Source organism: Lampris incognitus, chromosome 6 (assembly GCF_029633865.1).
Source record: "Lampris incognitus isolate fLamInc1 chromosome 6, fLamInc1.hap2, whole genome shotgun sequence".
Classification (NCBI taxonomy): Eukaryota; Metazoa; Chordata; class Actinopteri; order Lampriformes; family Lampridae; genus Lampris; species Lampris incognitus.
Window position 1 is genome coordinate 38,014,087 of NC_079216.1, and position 19,790 is coordinate 38,033,876.

A 19,790-nucleotide genomic window follows, 5' to 3' on the forward strand; every position below is an offset into this window, starting at 1 on the left:
CAGTTTATATAACACACACACACACATCTATATATATATACTATACATGTTCAGATTTTGTGAACTACAATCGTTAAATCTTCCCAAAATCCCCTGCTCCACCTATATCGTTACCTTTATTGTGATGCTATGAATTCAGCTGCTGTTTTTAAGAGCTCTAATACCAAAGTATTGTTCTCAGACTAGATTTTAACAGCTTGCTGTAAAAGGATATCATGACTCATCTTTTTGCCTTAGCTTACAATTAGTTGCCTTTAAGTTGAGTGCTTCACAACCTGTACTGCATGGTGGGTCGTTTTCTGTGTCAGTGAATTTACCAATCACTGTTCTGCTGACGAGAATATAGCGTATAGATTATGACTAATGACTATTGCAAACTGTTCTCTTCTCTCACATGTCTTTTCTCTCTCTCTGAATGATGTCTTCTCCTTTCTCTTTTTCTGTGTGTGAATGGTGTCATGTGAGTCTCCCTTGTGTGCACGTGCAGTCGGTTCTCCTCCCAGGTCTCCGTGGTGATGGTGGTTACCACTTGGATGCTGCCTGGCATTCCCCTCATCACATTTTCTTTTTATATATCTTATAAATCCTTTTTTTTTACATGATGATGCTGGTCACGTGGCTTGGGTCTTGGACTGTTCTGATGGCGTCTGGACACTGCTTGGCATCCTGCGCATCATATTCTTCATAAATTTGTATAAGTCCATTCTAATTCTGTTTATCCTCTTTCAATGTTGTATTGTGTAAACACAACATCCATTGCATGTTGTCCGTCTTGGGAGAGAGATCCCTCCTCTGTTGCTCTCCCTGAGGTTTCTTCCTATTATTTTCTCCCTGTTAAAGGTTTTTTTTTAGGGGGGAGTTCCTTGTCCAATGAGTGGGTTAAGGACAGGGTATTGTGTTGCCATTAAGCCCACTGAAGCTAATTTGTGATATTGGGCTATACAAATAAAATTGACTTGACTTGATCTAAATTCTCTTCTCATGTAAGGAGGACTTTTCAGTGTCAGAGGTATTACTAATGCTTCATGGGATTTGTCCTTCTTGCATTGTTTCCCTTGGTGACATCCTCCATGAAGCAGGTCCTCACCCAGCAGACAAACTGGACCCAGACACTTCTCTACAGTAATAGGGACCTACCTTCCCTCTCTTCGGTCAGTGCCAAAGACAACAAAGCATACCCTCCATACCAAGTTGCCTATCCACAGCGGTATCATTTTATCTTGGATGAGTCAGAGTGCCAGGAGGCCAATATTCCCTTTCTAGTCTTGATGGTGTCAGTGGCACCAGGTGATCTTCTATCCAGACAGGCCATCCACAGCACGTGGGGCCAGGAAAGCTTAGTTCTGGGACAGGTGGTGCGACTCCTTTTCCTGCTGGGTCTGCTAAATGGAGAAGGGCGAAGTAGCAGCAGGAGGCAGTGACGCTGAAGAGCCAGGAGCACCATGACATTCTCCAAGGTAACTGTCAGGACGGCTACTTCAATCTGACCATCAAGACAGTGATGATGCTGGATGGGGTAGAAGCTCACTGCCGCAATCCCGCCTTTGCCATGAAAATTGACTCCGACTTTTTTCCTAAATTGCACAACTTGTTCAGGATGCTGATGGATCCAGGCACGCTCATACACAACTATGTCACAGGGATACTGAGAGCGAACACAAACATGGTGCAGGACCCTACATCAAAGTGGTATATCTCCAAAAAAGGTATACCTTCGAAACAAATTTCCTCCTTACCTGTTAGGAAATGGTTATATTTTCTCAGTGGACCTTCCAGGGAAAATTGTCAGGATATTGAAACAGGTTTGAGCTAATGACATTGAAGATGCTTATTTGGGAATGTGTTTCAGTCATTTGGGGATTACATTAAGCCATTCACCCAGTGCGGTGCAGTTCAAGCAATAGAAACCTTACCATTACAGTCGATGTATGTCACTACTACTTCAGTGTCATCACCAACATCATTTTTCTCCCTGTTAAAGGGGTTTTTTAGGGAGTTGTTCCTTATCCGATGAGAGGGTCTAAGGACAGGATGTTGTGTTGCTGTTAAACCCACTGAGGCAAAATTGTAATTTGTGACATTGGGCTATACAAATAAAATTGATTTGATTTGATTTTGATTTGACCATGTCAATGAGTTGATGAAGGTCTGGGGAAATTTACAGAAGCAATGAGCCCCATGCTGAATGAATTCAATTAGTTCAATGCATCAATTACCCCAAGAGTTCAAATACTTTTTCTGATACTGGTTTGAAATTAATCTTCTGTACACTGGTCGGAGAAAGAACATGACAAAAATGCAGAAGTTAAAATGTGTCTTGAGACAGGTAAAATAATGTCTTCACAGGGATATATGCAAGGTGTTCAATTAGACCAGGCCTTTTACAGCAGCAGACAGAGAGACAAACAAATTTACACAATATGTAGTCATTGAAGGAGAGAACAGGATTTTGCATTTTTTGCGACAGAAGGGTACCAGCAAGAGTTAAAGGGAAGGTTTACAAGATGGTTGTGAGACCAGCTCTGTTATATGGTTTGGAGACAGTGGCACTGATGAAAAGACTGGAGGCGGGGGTGTCAGAGTTGAAGATGCTAAGATTTTCATTGGGAGTGACGAGGAAGGACAGGATTAGGAACGAGTATATAAGAGGGACAGGTTAGGTTGGACGGTTTGGAGAAAAAGCAAGAGAGGCAAGATTGAGATGGTTTGGACGTATGTGGAGGAGAGATGCTGGGTATATTGGGAGAAGGATGCTGAATATCGAGCTGCCAGGGAAGAGGAAAAGAGGAAAGCCAAAGAGGAGGTTTATGGATGTGGTGAGAGAGGACATGGAGGTGGCTGGTGTGACAGAGGAAGATGCAGAGGACAGGAAGAGATGGAAACGGATGATCCACTGTGGCGACCCCTAACGGGAACAGCCGAAAATAGTAGTAGTAGATAATCACTGAAGGAGAGAACAGGGTTTGCATTTTTTCCTCCCCTCTGTTTTACACAAATTAACACACACACACACACACACACACACACACACACACACACACACACACACAAACATCATCATCATCATTGGCGGTCACTCAGGGTCGAGTATGACCGTCTTCCCTCTGGGTCCTCAGGTAGAGGCTGATCCTGGAGCTGCATAATGGGAGGATGCCTGTGCATGAAAGCTTTTTACGTGGAATGGCTGATGTGCCTGCAGCCACCACACGGTTATTGGCAGGGAGTCGCCAGAGTCCAATGGCATGGAGAACCAAGACGATTGGGGGCCACCCTCTGTTGCAGCCTTCATCCACCTTCACTGTCGTTGTGACCTGGAGATGACATCTGCCAGTTCCGCCGTTGAGGTCTTTGTTGGATCGCGCTTCATCTGGAACCTCCCTCTTGACCTATCCGCCTTGGGTGACCCTACCAGGAGCCATACTCCAGATGGCATAGCTCTTGGGACCATTGGTACATGCAAGCTTCTCCACCACGGCAAGGTGGTGATCCAGGAGAAGAAGACGTGAGGACGCGCGCACACACACACACACACACACACACACACACACACACACACACACACACACACACACACACACACACACACACACACACACACACACACACACACACGCGGGGAAAATGCTGGACAGACTTAAAGCACTAAGCACAGCTGGTACCAAGGTTTTAATTTAATGTGATTCAAGATCACCACTAGATGGCGCTATTGAATTCGGCAGGTCACAGTAAACGGCTGGCCCAAGTGTTCATTGCAAGGGTTGCAGGGCACTAACAGAGAACAAAAGGTTACCAGTTCATGTTCCAAAACACTTTTTGGACAATCTCAGAACTCAATCTGAAGCCGTCCTTCAAAAGCGATACCTTAATATCCCTCTGTTTGTTCACTCAGTGGAAACTTCAATATGTGTTATTGTACATATTAGTGACTTTTGATTAATTTCTCTTGATTTACTGCAATAAAAACTGATTTTACTGAACTCCAAAATGACTGTGGTTAAAATCAAATGTATGTTTCCGTCAAATTTCCTACAACTCTATGATGTTTGAAACAGATACTTAGCACAACGACTTAATATAAATTGGTTTTTCTTGGCAATGCCTTCATCATGATTAATGTCAGAGTAATTAACTCTTCGTATCAACACCTCTCAAGCCACTAATTGACTTCTGTCATCAGTGCCCTGTCCTTCGTTTTCATATCGTGTCATGAGCGTGCCAGACGACCCGCGCTCAGGCGCCATAATGAAATTCCAATTTGAACAGGAGTGCTGCCTTGCTGCCTTCACGTCCAGCCATAATACACCAAATACACGAGGGCCATGAAACTACAGCATTTAGTTGAGCTGATAATTCACGTTTATGTGGACGATCTACAATGTCTCTGTCATACTTTGCTTGTTGTTTAGCGATAAAACCTCGACCGAACGAAAAGCCTGCACCGGCACGCAAATACTTAGAATAAACAGTCAACCACACAGCACACCGCGGCAATACTAGTAATGACAACTCATGACGTTAAATTCATCAGGTTCACGCCACAGACGAACCGTCATCTCATGGGGGGGGGGAAGCTCGGGGTTCCGCCCGCATAATGCAAATAAACAGCGCTTGGAAACTGCCGTCGCGTATAAATTAACAGGCAGGAATACCTAAATCAAAACCGAACAGGATGAAAAACGGAAGAAACGCGTATTGTTTTTACACACAAGTATACGCAGACCAGTAGGAAGCGAGTGCGTTCGATTACGTTGACGTAAGGGGCGTGTCAAAACGGCGGGGGGCGGGGTTAATGTGCTCCGCGATAGTACCGTGGTTCACTGTAACGAGTGAGCTCCATTGAAACCGCCTGTCCGGTACAGGGGGCGGGCCGGCCGGAGAACCTGACAGCACACAGGCCAGGCAGTTGTACGGTTCACCTCCTCAACCGCGACTGACCGCGCGTGTAGTCGGCGAACGGGACGTCAACTGTCATCGCTGCGGACCACCGCGATCTCAGTCGGTAAACCAAAGGCGCGATCCGTCACGAAGAAGAATAAGAGAGAGAGACAGAGATAGAGAGGGAGAGAGGGAGAAAAGGGACGACGCTGGAAAAGTAACCCAAAGTTAGCCACAGGTAGCTGTCGTGTCGAGGATATCAGAGTGCAGGCAGGTCATGCGGATATCTCCGGTCGGAGATCGAAACGCAGCACAGCGCTAGCTTTAAGTTTGTTTTTTTTCCTGGTGGGAACAAGAAGGCAGCGTCTCTCCTTTAGAGATCCGGCGGCCGTGGGAAACGAGAGGGGGAAACCATGTCCCGAAGAAAGCAGAGCAAACCCCGGCAGATTAAGCGTAAGGATGAAAAATTTTTTTCCCTCTTTTAATTATCACGTAGTTTTGCCGTTAAAATGTCTCGGCGTGGTATCGTTGCCTTTTCGTACCCTCGAGAGGGGGCGTATGTGTTTTTCCTTGCTCCTTGTCCGTCTCCATACCCCGTGTTCGCTACAAAGTTAGTACATTATGAGATTAAACAGTGTTCTCTCTCTGTGACCGTTTTCTTGTCTAATATCTCACGAACATAAACTGGACTCTCGAGGTAAACGTAGATGGCTGTCTACTTAGCCTCGGTGTATATTTGATATCCGCAAATTAAAACTCTTAAATTAAAAACTTAAATGTCTTTTCCGAGCCTATATATTTCCAGAGTTGCCGACATGAGTAACAATTTTGCATGCCCCCCCATCCGAAGAGACTGTAAATTATCAAAGAGCCATTTGTGCAGAAATTGCGTTTTATTGGATTGTTTATACCATGGTCGAAGAAACCCCAAAACTTTTAATTTATCGCCCCTTTAGGGGACAAAATAGTGTTTTGTCCATTGGCAGCTTAACCGTGGCCATGGTTTCCTGTTTAATTCTGTTGTGGCAACGTCACTGTTCTCTGCAAAAAGGCGATTTTAACAGAGATAAACAAGCGATCCGATCTCAGGCGAGATAAGCATTAAAATTGGATCTTTTTTTATTTGTTTTCTGTCTGAGGCAGCACCGAGGCGGGCGGTGCATTTTGCCCTGGCTTTTCAGTTCCCTCTCTAGAGATGGGGCGTCAGATAGCGCTCCTGGCTGATCTGGCCCGCCGATAACGTGGCTTACAATTGGATCTTTTTTTTTTTCATCTGTCCTTTTTAACTCAATAATGCATCTTAGGGCCGCCCGCTTGAAAGGCTTTCTCTTTGGTCTGGCGCTTTGGCTGGTCTTCGTGCTTGACGAGTTCTTCCTGTTTACAAAACGTGTTGAAGGTTGATCGCTGGTGTATGATGTTAAGAGTCGATAACAATATTAATGATACATTCAACCCCCTCCTCTCTTGCACTCTTTATGAACCCGGTGAGTTTAAGGGCAACAAGAAAACCCTGACATTGCTAACATTTCTTCTCGCTCTGGGTGTCAGGCAATGTTTTAGTGCTTTCTCCAAGATAGATGTGATAAACAGAGCAGATATATCTCGGATGTTTAGCGGAAAGGTCTCAAAAATGAAAATAAACAACTTGGCTTGTAGATGGAGTTAACTAATCGCGTGATATGCTCACATTAAAATGTGCATTGCATAGAGTTCGCTGGCCTTGCTCTGAAGTGACAGCACCATCAGTTGACCAACTGAGTGCTCATGCTCAGGTGGAGGCGACCGTCTCGTGGATTTTGGACTTTGCCGAAAGAACCTGTAGCACGGGATGTGTCAGTGTATTCAAAACGCCCGAGATCGGCCACAATCAAGCTTGTTAACATGGAAGGTTGCTGTCATGGGTAGCAGATGAGTGTATTGTACTGAAACAAATCCATTTACTATACTGTCACTTCACCTTTCCATATGGTTTCCTGAGAGAGGGCATTAGTTGTGAGCTCTTAGTAACCACTTAAAGCAAGCAGTAAAGTTTTTTTTTTTAATTTTTAGATGTATTCCATACTGCAAGACTGATAAATCCAATATAAGCATACACAATGCCTATACTTTGATGTAGATGTCTTAGGGGTGATGATGGTCCTCTTTATCAGTGTTTCTGGTCCACCATGCTTCTGTATGCAGGCAGGCGCTTGCCATGGCTGAGGCCATCAAGGCTCTTAGTCCCATGATTCTCTGGAGATCTGGCTGGCATTTTGATAAGGAAAGAGTGCAGCGCGATGAAGACTTTTTTTGGTTCAGGGGCATGTGTGTTGGGGGGGAGGGGGGTGTCCATGTCCACCATGTTGTTTTGAGAGTGCTGGATGGTACTATGCTGTAATTTCACAGCAGTGCATTGTGGTGTTCCTGATATGACAGTTCAGGCTGCATAGCATTGCTGAAAAACTTACAAGCAACAGTTTACTGTACTCTTCCCTGTACACTGCTGTACAACAACTATCCACAACAAAGTAGTATATCAAAACAATGTCGCATGAAAGTCTTTTTATTCCCCATTTCAGCCAACAATGGATTAGTCCAGACTCTGGAGGCCCATAGAGAGTGGAAGGGCTGTGTAGCAGATAGATATTTGTCTGCGTCTCTTTGTGCGTCATCCTCCCCAACGGTTGGAGATCTCTCAGACTGATAAGGCTTCTCTCCTTGATTGGGAGATAGGAGGCAGGCAGGCAGCCCACTGGGGCCAGATCCCTGGGCTTATATTTTGGCGGTTGAGATGGGAGACATGATAAGCAAGGCAGTGATCGCTCTGCAGATAAAGAGAGATGGGAAGAGAGAAAAAGGAAAGAAAGAGAGGGAGGGCGGGGAGATGGAAGGAGAGATGGAGTATGGAGGGTGCATTATAATTACATCTGGTCGTTGCCATATTCTCGTTATTTGTCATGTGTTTGCTGTTGTTGGTGTCGCCGTTGTTAGGGACTGGCTGGGGTGTATCTCTCTAGATAATTAAAAAAAAGAAAAGAAAAGAAAAAGGGGGAGGAATATAATAGCTGAGAAAACGGGGGGTGGTAACACTGATAAGGTGGAGGAGAAAAGGAGGTGGATAGTGGAAAGAAACATTGAGACAAGAAGGTTTGGAACAGAGAATGGGTAGATGAATGTATTGTGGGTGTTTTTAATAGCAGTCGAGCCAGCTATCCTGCTCCCCCGCCCCGCAGTAAGATGTTTGTGGCTGATAAGGAGGCCTGCTGATCGAAGATAGATAAGAGACTGCAGATCCACAGTGCTGATTTGTGTGCGTGTGTCTGTGTGTGTTGTTCAGGTCCCTGTGACATCACTGATAGAGCTCAGAGGTCAGCATGAATAATGCGCTGCCTCCCACAGCTAAAGCAAAGCAAAGCATGACGTCTGAGGATAACTGGACAAGGAAATTACCACATTGACCTCATCTTCCCTCTGTATGCAATTGTCAGGCCTATTGTAAACTTTATTAACGCCTGTGAACGAGGCATTTCTTTGATGTTGGCTCTTAAAACGGCTTGTGGTTGTGCTTGACATAGTGTGGTTGAAACGCTTATCCATTTATTTATTCATTACTTTAGCAGAAGTCTCACTGGGCGAGAGTCACGTGACAATGTTATAGACACACTGTTAAGAGTTTAATTAATTCTCTGAGCCAAGGTGAAATTAAAGAAATGCATTGTACATGCACATGCACACGCAGACCCATGCAGTGCCTTGGTGGCTTTCTCGTGCGTGCATGTGTGTGTGTGTCTGTGTTTTTCTTCTTTGTTCTGCTTTTAGTTTGATGTGAACTTTCGATAAGCCCCGGGGCCCGATCTCCGGTGGAGATAGAGATCGCCAAGTGTGATTAAAGTTGTTATCAGGCCGGAGCAGGCAGGGGCTGAGGCTCCACTGCAGTAAAAACAAGCCCAGGCAAGAGCAGCAAGGTCTGGACCCTGGCAATCAGTTCCACCCCTAATGGGATTAATGTTGTTGTATAATTAGATGATAGGTGTGAATGCATTTCTTTCTCTCTCAATCTTTCTTGCTCTTATCTATCACTTTCTCTCCCTCTCTTTGCTCTCTCCCATTCAACCCCCCAAAAGCATTGTCGTTGATTAAATTAATTAAAATTAGTACCACATATTGCTCATTCGAGATTTCGTGTAAGATAGCATTGAGATGCAGAGACATTTTTATGTTTGTTGATGAGTATCTGCTGGGTGATTTTTTTTTTTCAAAATTTTTTTTCTTGTGTGCAAAAGGTGAAAAGCATATTGCAAATTATGCTGCATGGATGAGGGAAAGAGGAGTAAAGTTGCAGCATCAGCAGTCTGATTCTGGTAGGTTGATTCTACTGTCTGATATTAAACTAGCGAGATGGTGGCTGATTGGAGTGTTCGGCAAAAAAAAAAATCACATGCTCATAATCAGATAGCTCTGTTGGAGAAAAACTTTCATGACTGCAGTCAGACACACACACGTACACACACACACACACACACACACACACACACACACACACACACACACACACACACACACACACACACACACACACACACACACACACATTGTGTAATGGAAGATGTCTCAAGGCCTTTTCATATCTGGGCTTGCTTAGCTGTTTTAGTTTCTACTATGCTTGCTTACACATTTCTTTTACGTGTGTGTGTGTGTGTGTGTGTGTGTGTGTGTGTGTGCGTGTGTGTGTGTGTGTGTGTGTGTGTGTGTGTGTGTGTGTGTGTGTGTGTGTGACAGAACAGTGCTGATGGAGTGAGTAAGTGAGTAAGTGAGTGAGTGAGTGTGCTGTCTATAAAGGAGGAGGGGATGCTGGCAGAGGTACAGAGGAAACACTGTTTCTGTTTGGTGTGTGGATGAGTTATTACCCTTTCCTGCCATTTACCCAAGGGAAGGACCTAATGTGAATTATGGTTCCCAAACTCGGCATTGTTGTAAACCGTTTCACTCTTGACCTCTGTGGTGAGGACTAAATAGAGGGGAGAGAAAACATTACACCTCCCAACAGTAGCATAATCTGCGCCTGAGCTATTTGCTTTAATGGCAATTACTGCTCTGTTGTGTGCACTTGTGAGTGATGTTTGTGAGTGCTTTAACTTAAGGCTACTGTCCTATGGTGCAGGTTACCCGAGCAACTCTGAAATCCAGGCCCTCTCTATAAGTGCTTAGCAGCTGTTGTTCAACTGTTGGCAGGAAAACATCCATTTGGCACACATACACTCGCATTAGCGCCTCCAGATAGTTCGCATCAACAGATTTTATTGTCCAAGATACTTTCCAGTTCTATTGTTTCTTTTTTTCCCTTTTATTTCAAAAAGTGTAGACGTTACTGTAATATTAGTGACAGTTGGTTGTATGATGTTATTCAAGGATTGATTAACAGGTGGCTGGGTAGAAATATAAGCCAGATATGATTTGATAGGCCTACCTGGAATTGTATACCATTTGGAATACTAATTTAATTCATTAAGGTGTCATCCACACTGCACATATAAAAAAACAATTTTTTAATTTGATTTTTTTTGTATTTTCTTTTTACAAGGTCTCAGAAGTTAAAACTATGATGCCAACATTGTCAACACTTTTGTTATCTGTGCATGGAAAATTAATGTGATGTGTACGTGTAGATTTGGATTCTTTGAATTCTAGCTCTATTACCAGGGTGACTGTCGTTGGCCACGTGGCTGTGATCTCAGCCAGGATGACTCTGGCCACTTGAAGGTTTTTATGAGAGAGAGAGAGAGAGAGAGAGAGAGAGAGAGAGAGAGAGAGAGAGAGAGAGAGAGAGAGAGAGAGAGAGAGAGAGAGAGAGAGAGAGAGAGAGAGAGAGAGAGAGAGAGCGCCAGTGTTATGACAAGGCCCCCCCCCAGCAGTAGTGATAAGAAAGACCATTTGCTCCTACTGTGCTGAGCGCTATGTTCCGGGATGTTGAAGCAACCTGGGCAAATATCACCACCTGACCTGCTTTTACAGCCGTGAGGAGAGACGGTATATGTGCATGTGTACACACACACACGGGACAGATATAAACTACATATGAATACATTCAAAACTACATTTCAGGCATCACGCTGATGATGCAGACATCATTAGAATCGCTTATAATGACACAGTACTTATACAACAAGCAGCCAGTTGTAAAGTGACACACACGCTTAGACTAGTAAGACAAAAAATATTCATATATCTGGTAAGGTTGAGCATGGCTAACCAGTACACTGGCAAACCGCTTATTTTGAATTAGTCAAATATTCATAACAAACTCTAAATTTTCACATTTTTAATATTACTGTAGTTTTATTGTTCCCATAGTGTAAAAATATGCAAAAATGTGACACAACGAACAGAGGAAGTAAATGTGCAATCTAGAGTCTATCAGCCTTCATTCCCACTGTTACACCAAAACCAGTGACCGTTAAAAATTATGACCACATGGTTGTCCTGAACACACAGAAAGCACCACCTCACCTTTGTCACTAGATGGCGGTGTTAAAGGACGACCACGCTTCCAGATTGTTATGCTAACTTTATGCTGTGTTCCAGACAACTCGGATGTCGAGTTTTCCCGACCTCCTACTAGAAGAAGTACAGCGGAACGCCACTCAAAGTCGGAGTTCCTACTTGTAAACGCGGGGCAAATCCATCTACCCTGACTTCATGGAGAAGCAGTTGTCTGACATCACACAACAATGGCAGCACCTATGGAGGTGCACAGTGTTGGACGTCCGGGTGGCGTGGCGGTCTATTCCGTTGCCCACCAACACGGGGATTGCCGGTTCGAATCCCCGTGTTACCTCCGGCTTGGTCGGGCGTCCCTTTACACACAATCGGCTATGTCTGTGGGTGTGTGTCCTGGTCGCTGCATTAACGCCTCCTCTGGTCGGTCGGGGAACTGAGGGGAATGGCGTGATCCACCCATGCGCTACGTCCCCCTGGCGAAACTCCTCACTGTCAGGTGAAAAGAAGCGGCTCGGCTGGCGGATGTATGGGAGGAGGCATGTGGTAGTCTGCAGGCCCCCCCCCCCGGCTTGGCAGAGGGGGTGGCGCAGTGACCGGGATGGCTCAGAAGAGCGGGGTAGTTGGCCAAATTCGATTGGGGAGAGAAAGGGGGGAAGGCATAGTGTTAATGGTAAACCACCAACTACGGCAACGTAAAGTATATTTGCCAGTATTTAATTACAATAATACATACTATCATATCGTAAAACCTGTTCTGCATGTAAATTAATTTCAAAATATGTCGACAATGTTAAGTAGCTGGTTGTGGTAAACAATCTGAAAGTTATCTCTGCACAAAAGTTATTCACCTGTTTCGTTTTTATATGCAGGGAGGCCGCACTGCTGACAATTAAATTGTTGACACACTTGCCAATAAAAACACCAGTTTATCACCGTCAGCCATGTTTTTTGTTCATGTTTGGCGTCGTGCACCTGGAACGCTTGGAGGCGGTAAATTGGAAAATTCAACCGGGAAATTCCGACCTCGGACTTTGAATGGAACGCAGCATTAGTCTTACTAGCCAGATCCTATCTGAAGGAGTAGGGTCTGGCAGAACCCATTACCGAAGTCGGATAGTGACAGAAACCGGTGGGTTTTTCCGTTTGGATGAAAACGATCGCTATTCTGGTGGGCGGGACTTCAGGCGATGTGGTCCTCCAAAATAGTGTCAAGTCGCGAAGTCAGTAGGTGGAATGTGAGTCAGATGTCAGTGTTTGTCGACTGCGCGGTTTTAATTATAAAGATAAGAGAAGCAAGCGTCGTTTGTTCACTGTCTGTACCGTAAAGCAGCGATTCGCTGTAGATTTAGAAGAACTTACTGGGCCTCTGAGTGCTAGCAATACAATCGCTGCTAAGCTAACTCCCTACAGACAAATGGCCATAATTGAAAAACGAGGCTTTTACTGTCACTATTTGGAAAAAAGGCAAGGACTTTGTGGTTTGAAAATAAGTGTTTTAACCTGTGATCTGTATGTTTCCACGTTGTCAACATCTGCTGGCAACGAGAGGTAATCGAAACATAACTTTGAACTTGGAAATGAGTATATTTAATGAATCGATGAAACAAACAGCATGCGATGATGTAACTATTACAGTAAATGGTGTAAATGTGGCTATTGCTGTTTATTTCACTCAGGTTGTCCACAGATTATTTCCCTTGCAGCTAGTTATTTAAAACTGTGATCCCTTAGATTTTGCATTATTTCATCCATTTGAAATGTGATGCTGATGTGGTTATTCTATTGGACGATCAATCAATATTACAGTAGAACAGTGTTCGAACATGTGGGAGCCAGAGAGAAATACAACTTGCAAATTATTCTCTTGGGCTACAAACAAGGTGTAGCTGGCATTGTTGGATGGTGTCTCAGACAATGGTAAAGATGCCAGCTAGCGTTATGTAACCTGACTCCACGGTCCAGATGGATAAAATAACGATTTATTAATGGAGAAATATTATGAATTACAGCTTTCATTTATATTGACAAAATGAGTCAAATGTGGCTTGAAGAGAGCGCAGCCGTATTTTTTGTCATAGTTGTCCATGTGGTGAAGTTTGTAGTGTTGCTTGGGGCGTAGTGAAGTCTGTAACACAATGGGTTTGGAGAGGAAAGGGCGGGATGTATCCGACCAGATTCGGTCAGCGACAATCAAAACTCTATACAAGTTTCTCAGATCTATTAGGCAAGACCATGTTGACCTTAACCACACCTAACCCATACCTAAACTTAGTACTAAGGTGGAAGGACTTGGAGGTGTTAGCCGCTCCGCAGCCAAACTGTTGTTTAATCGTGGTTCAATTTTCAATGGTTGCAGATTTTGGTGTAACACCTGCTGCCTATTTGAACAGGCTGCATACACATCTGACCACTGAAAATGTCGAAATGCTGACGAGTTTTGAAAAAAATCAGTAGGCTTAAGATGTCTAGTCACTGGAAAGGCTGGGTCTATATTTTAAGGAATTATTGTTGCTGTTGCTAATATAGAAAAAAAATATATGTATATATAAATCAGTTGGTTTAAGGGGGAGATATTTATCGATTATTATTTACATCATTTAACGTAAAATAAATAAATAAAAATCTCTAAAACATAGTTATGTTAGTAATTGGAAATTTGAATAATGTTCATTCATGTAACATTCTGTTAGCGTTAATGCGTGTTTTTAATTTGTGAGGGTCGAGCCGTGTATGAACACACCTTAATTTTTATCACTGATCCCAACAGACTAGTAACTTGTGATAAAAAAGAAATGGTTCTCCCATTTTTAACCGGTTAACAATGGTTAGTAGGGATGCACACATATCTTTTTGATCCAATGCCAATACCGATTCCAGGTTCAATTCTTTGGGTTTTGGCCTATACCAAATGCCGATCTGATCTGTTGCTTTTGTTGAGCAGTCGGGGCTTACTAGTTTGGGGTCAATGGGCAAAATAATCGCGACAAAGTCAGTTTGGTTTTGTTCCCCCACCATTCAAGTAATACAGGCTTCCATGTGCCAAAAAAATACAGTAAATCAAGCCATTTTGCTTTTATTTATAGCAGGTTACTTAATTGTGGCTTTTGTTACTGGATTTTAGTCTTGTGTAAAAATCATGATACCGATACTCCATTTTAGCCTGGTATCAGCCCGATATCAAATATCAGTGTCGTGCATTCCTAATGGTTAGCCGGCCCTAAAATAGTCAATATTACCATCCTTAGTCTTCACGTTGATCATAATTATGAAACAGGAGTATGCCCATGTGGAAATGCATACACAAGATGTACATACACATATAGTTTTTGAATTACAACCTGCAGACTTGGATTTATTCTAAGCAAGTTATTTAACAAAAATCCTCTCTCATTAATATAGCCTCCCATAGGGTTGGGCCGATGGCTGACAGTCATCGACCACTGATCGTAACATTGTGATTTTAAAGCCCCCACCACCCCCACCCTGCCAGTCCACACCAACACCGGGGTGCACCCTGCCATCCCCACCCCCCACACACACATGCCAATTTGGTATGGCCAGCCTGGATTAAATCTGCATGCAACACAGTAAACTACATCAAGCGGAGACTGACAATAGGTACTTACTATAAACATTTCGATAATCAGATGATCTGTTTAATGAGGTGGCTTAAGCATAGGCTATAGGGAGAAAAAGTAAGGAAAGACAGGGTGTGTAGGTGAGGATGGGCTGTGAATGGACTCAAATGTGCAACAAAAAAAAGAAAGAAGAGGAAATTGTAATTAATTGCTAACATACATACATACATATAAAAATGATAAAAGAAAGTATAAAAAAAATAGTATCTTTATAGGAGTAGCCGCTGCACTCCCCCAACAGTGATATCATCGTCCATCGTGGTGTTTCACTGTGGACATACATCGGCATATGCTAATCGGTAGACATCGCCCAACCATAGCCTCCATCGCTCAAGTATGCGGCACATCAGCGAACATGAATGCAGTGGGACATGATTCTGAGCCACTATAGACCTACAAACATACAACACATACAGGAGATGACGTGCAGGAAATGGCACTTGATAAAATCTCGGTATGGGAGATGTGAATGGAGGGCAGTGATCAGGTGGACGGACAGAAGGGAGGAAAGACAACTAATTGAGGGCAGTGACCAAAGACAAAAAGAGGGTAGCAGAGGAACAGATTAGGAGGGGAGAGACATGGGGAAGGAGAGGAAGCCAGAGGTACGAAAAGGAGAGAAGATGAACAGAGGATCAGAGAGGGGTGGAAAAGATAGGAGGCAAGGGGTATAAGGAAGAGGAGCAGTGGAGGGGAAAAAGTACAGAATGGATGAGAGCAGAAAGTATCAGGAGACCAACAACAGAGAAGGAGAGGGTAGAAATTGTGATGAGCCACCACTTAGAAGAAGGGATTTGATTAGAGATAGAGTGAGAAGGGATGGGGGAAAGAGCGCAGAGGAGGAGGAGGAGGAAAAGAGGAGCAGAGAGGGAGGAGGAAGGGAGGTGATAAGAGCAGCTGGGCGTCGGGAGACAAAGTGCCAGAAAGAGGAGATGCAAGAGGAGCCTCTAGGGAAGCACCTTGACAGAGGAGGTCTAGACCATTGTCTCAGCTTCACTCTCTGTCTGCACTCTCTCTCTCTCTGTCACACACACACACACACACACACACACACACACACACACACACACACACACACACACACACACACTCGCAGACAAAAACACAATGTACCTCTCAAAAAGTTCCTTCCTTGTTAAGGATGCATTTAGTATGAGGATTCATGAATAGGTATTTGAAAACTTTGTAAATCATCATATGGATCACCCCCCCCCGTCTTTCTGTTCCTCTCTGCTCTCTTGTCTCATTGTACAGTATGAGTCATGTGAGCCAGTTGTGTTCCAGTGATCCAGGCCTTCAGTTTGCTTTGTGCTTGTGTAAACCATGTGTGCTCTGACTCCCTGACTGATAAGTAACCTGCCCATCAAACTGCTGTGTGGGTGGGGGAGGGTCTTACATTGTGTCTGTATACATGGGTTACAAATGGAAAGGCATAATGTAATGACATATATACTTTGATAAAAATGTGCTACTGTTTACAGAAATGCTACAATAATAAGGTTGCACCACACAAAGGTAAGGTAACGTGTCATTTTGCTGAATACATTATTGTAAAGTGAGGTGATGAAATCGAAAAGATACAAAACTTAAACGAATAAAGCTTTTTGCAAGATTCGGGCCATAAACTGTGTGATCTTGTGTGTCGTGCCTCACTTCTACACCTTGTGGTGTTTTCAGAATAAATTATGATGGGGGAAAAAATAGCCACCACTGGTTATAATAGGACTTTACAGTCTGAATGTTTTGAGTTTCTGGTCATATCCTGTTTCATTTAGCTTACTTTTTTTTTTTTTTTTTTTTGAATTATGTTTGGTGATTGGACCAAAATTTATGATTTTATTTTTTTGTTTACTGCAGTGCTGCATGATGTCTGTGCTTTGCACCCTTCCACTGGCTTTACTAGAAATAAAAGCCAATCGTTGATGCATTATCGTCATTCTTTGATGCATTTTTAGCTTGAAAAAGACAAAACACATTTGTGAATTATCTTGGCACATTCTTTCATCTTTCCTCTCATGATTCAGGTGGAGATCCAGATAAAGATTGATTAATTATATCGAACAGCATTTCAAATTACTGAAGAGCCACCATAAGGTAATCCATTTCCAAGACACGTGATTGGTCCTCGGCGCCCCCCTAATATAACTCTGTACAGCAAGGCAGGAAGTCAGACAGTAAACACTTCTCTAATGTGTAGACATAACAACAGGACACAACACAATGTCACAGCGATACAAAGTTGAATAATAAAGATTTTATTTATTGTGATTTCTGGACCTTGCCATCAGCCCACCCCATCGAACAACCTATTCCCTCAGTTTATCCTATCTCTGTTTTTGTCCAACTCAGCCAACCCCTTTTCCTTTTAAATTCTCCTCTCACTGCTCATGCTTTTTTTTTTTTGCTCTCTATCCACCAGCCTCCTTTTTTTTTTACATTCTCTATCTCTGGCCCTCAGTCTACACTGCCCCCCCCCCACACACACACATATACAAACACATACACTTCTCTATCACACCGGTCTTTCATTCTATCTATACCCCCCTTCTCTGTCTCTCTCTCCCTCTCACTGTGTCTCCAGCCAGACCCCTAGCCTTGGTGAACCAGGTCTTGGCGGTATGATAATGTGGAAAGTTGAACTGGCCCCATTACAGCGAGGCTGATGGCAGAGCTGATAAGGCGGTTGATAATGGGTGCAGATAGCGCTGACACAGCGGTCCAATAGCCAGCCCTCTCTCCCCCATTATCATTCCTGCCCACCGATGGGCTCCCAGAACGCTATCTCCTCTCCATTTCCACTCCTGCGACAGATAAGAATGGAAATACTGACTTCATAGCTGACTGATTAAAGTGTCTGCCTTTCTTGATAATACACAGATAAATTATGTTTTTTTTCTTCTTTCTTTCTCACTCTCGCCCTCCCTCTCTCTCTCACTCCCTCTCTGTTGTCCCCCCCTCACGCGTCTCCTCATCTCTCTCTCTCTCTCTCTCTCTCTCTTTCTCTCTCTCTGTCTGTCTCTCTCCTTAAATCTAGAAAGGGTGGGGTGCACCAGAAAAAAACACTCCTAATTTCGCTTTCTTTGTAAGGCTTTTGGAGAGGGTAGGAGGGGAGGTGAAAGGAGAGGGGATAGAGCGATGAGAGTCGGAGGAGGGGAGCGAAGAGAAAAGATCCAGCAGTGGGCGTAAGATCGAGGAAGTTGGAGTGTGTTGAAGTGTAGAATTGTATTGTATTGTATTTGCAGATATTGTGTGCAGTGTATTGGGCATTTACTTAGAAAGAGAGAGAGAGAGAGAGAGAGAGAGAGAGAGAGAGAGAGAGAGAGAGAGAGAGAGAGAGAGAGAGAGAGAGAGAGAGAGAGATTTGCAGGCCAGTGAACTCCCATTGCAGTTACAGCCTTTTCCAGGTTGACTTTTTATCACTGATTGCTCCAGTTTGATACCAGGGAAGATCCCTGATAGATATGCTCCCTGCATCCAAATCCTCTAACCCATTTGCTTTTATTCACCCTCTCTCTCCATCTCTCTCTTTGAATATATATATATATATATATATAAACATGTAAATATATATAAATATGTATGTGTGTGTGTGTGTGTGTGTATATATATATATATATATATCCCCTTTTGCTCTGTCTCCCTCTTATCTTCTGCTTTCCAGCTTTATGTCTGTCCAACTGAACATCTGTCCTCCTTGCCCCTGTTTGCTTTTCTACCTCTGCTCTCCTTTCCTGCTCCCTGCATTTTTATCATACATTATTTAGCATAGCAGTCTTAATTGTGTATTCTGTTCTATTCTATTCTATTCCTATTCTGTTCTATTCTACTCTATTCGGTATGGTGATCTGGCAGGCTTCACTGTCAGTCAGCCATTAACATAACCTTACATAATTAGAGCTGGAAGTCCTTAGTTGCCCCCCCAGAAGGTGTTAATTAAGCCCCTTTCCCACTAGACAAAAAACCCACTACCACCCGCTTACTTGTTTTTGTCTTCAAAGGGAAACGTTACAATTGGCATTCAGTCCCTGGACAAGTAACTCTGCAGTAGTTACCGGTATTTATCGGCTCTAGCTCCGATCGGCAGTGATAGAAACATGACACCCACATAGACAGCTAATTTTTGCCCCCTTTCCGTGACGTCGAACGTTACTCACCAGAAAAAGACAGCAGAAAGACATACTCGTCTACTGGCGATGGGAAAGGAGTCAATCGCTTATTTTTAGGGGTTTTCCTGCATTTAAAAACCCCACATATACATGCTAATTTTTTTTTTTGTTTTGGATTTTTTTATCCCCGATTGTATCCGGCCAATTACCCCACTCCTCCAAGCCGTCCCGATTTCTGCTCCACCCCTCTGCCGATCCGGGGAGGGCTATAGACCACCACATGCCTCCTCTGGTACATGTGGAGTTGCTAGCTGCTTCTTTTCACCTTACAGTGAGGAGTTTCACCAGAGGGGTGTAGCGCATGAGTGGATCATGCTATTCCCCCCAGTTCCTCCTCCCCCCTGAACAGGCACCCCGACCGACCAGAGGAGGTGCTAGTGCATTGACCAGGACACATACCCAACATCCAGCTTCCCACCTGCAGACACAGCCTATTGTGTCTGTAGGGATGCCCAACCGAGCTGGAGGTAACACGGGGATTCGAACTGCTGATCTCCATGTTGGTAGGCAATCGAATAGACTACCAAACCACCTGGATGCCCTATACGTGCTAATTTTGATGGAAAAAGGGTATCAGAAACTGAACCTCAGTGGTCATGGCAAGTTGCATATGAAACCGATGGTTGGTTTCGGT

General features: G+C 43.8%; 1 protein-coding gene and 1 pseudogene across 1 annotated transcript in view; both read left to right on the forward strand.

Annotated features, from left to right (window-relative positions):
* Positions 1-1,070: 1,070 nt before the first annotated feature.
* On the forward strand, positions 1,071-1,979 carry LOC130114528 (beta-1,3-galactosyltransferase 2-like; annotated as a pseudogene).
* A 2,886-nt stretch (positions 1,980-4,865) lies between these two features.
* Positions 4,866-19,790, forward strand: part of zfpm1 (zinc finger protein, FOG family member 1) — an 88,154-nt gene continuing 73,229 nt past the window's right edge. Inside the window, exons 1-2 of the mRNA XM_056282076.1 lie at positions 4,866-5,328; positions 9,138-9,215. Coding sequence (XP_056138051.1) covers positions 5,289-5,328; positions 9,138-9,215 — 118 coding nt within the window. The 5' untranslated portion in view covers positions 4,866-5,288. The remainder of the gene's footprint in view (positions 5,329-9,137; positions 9,216-19,790) is intronic.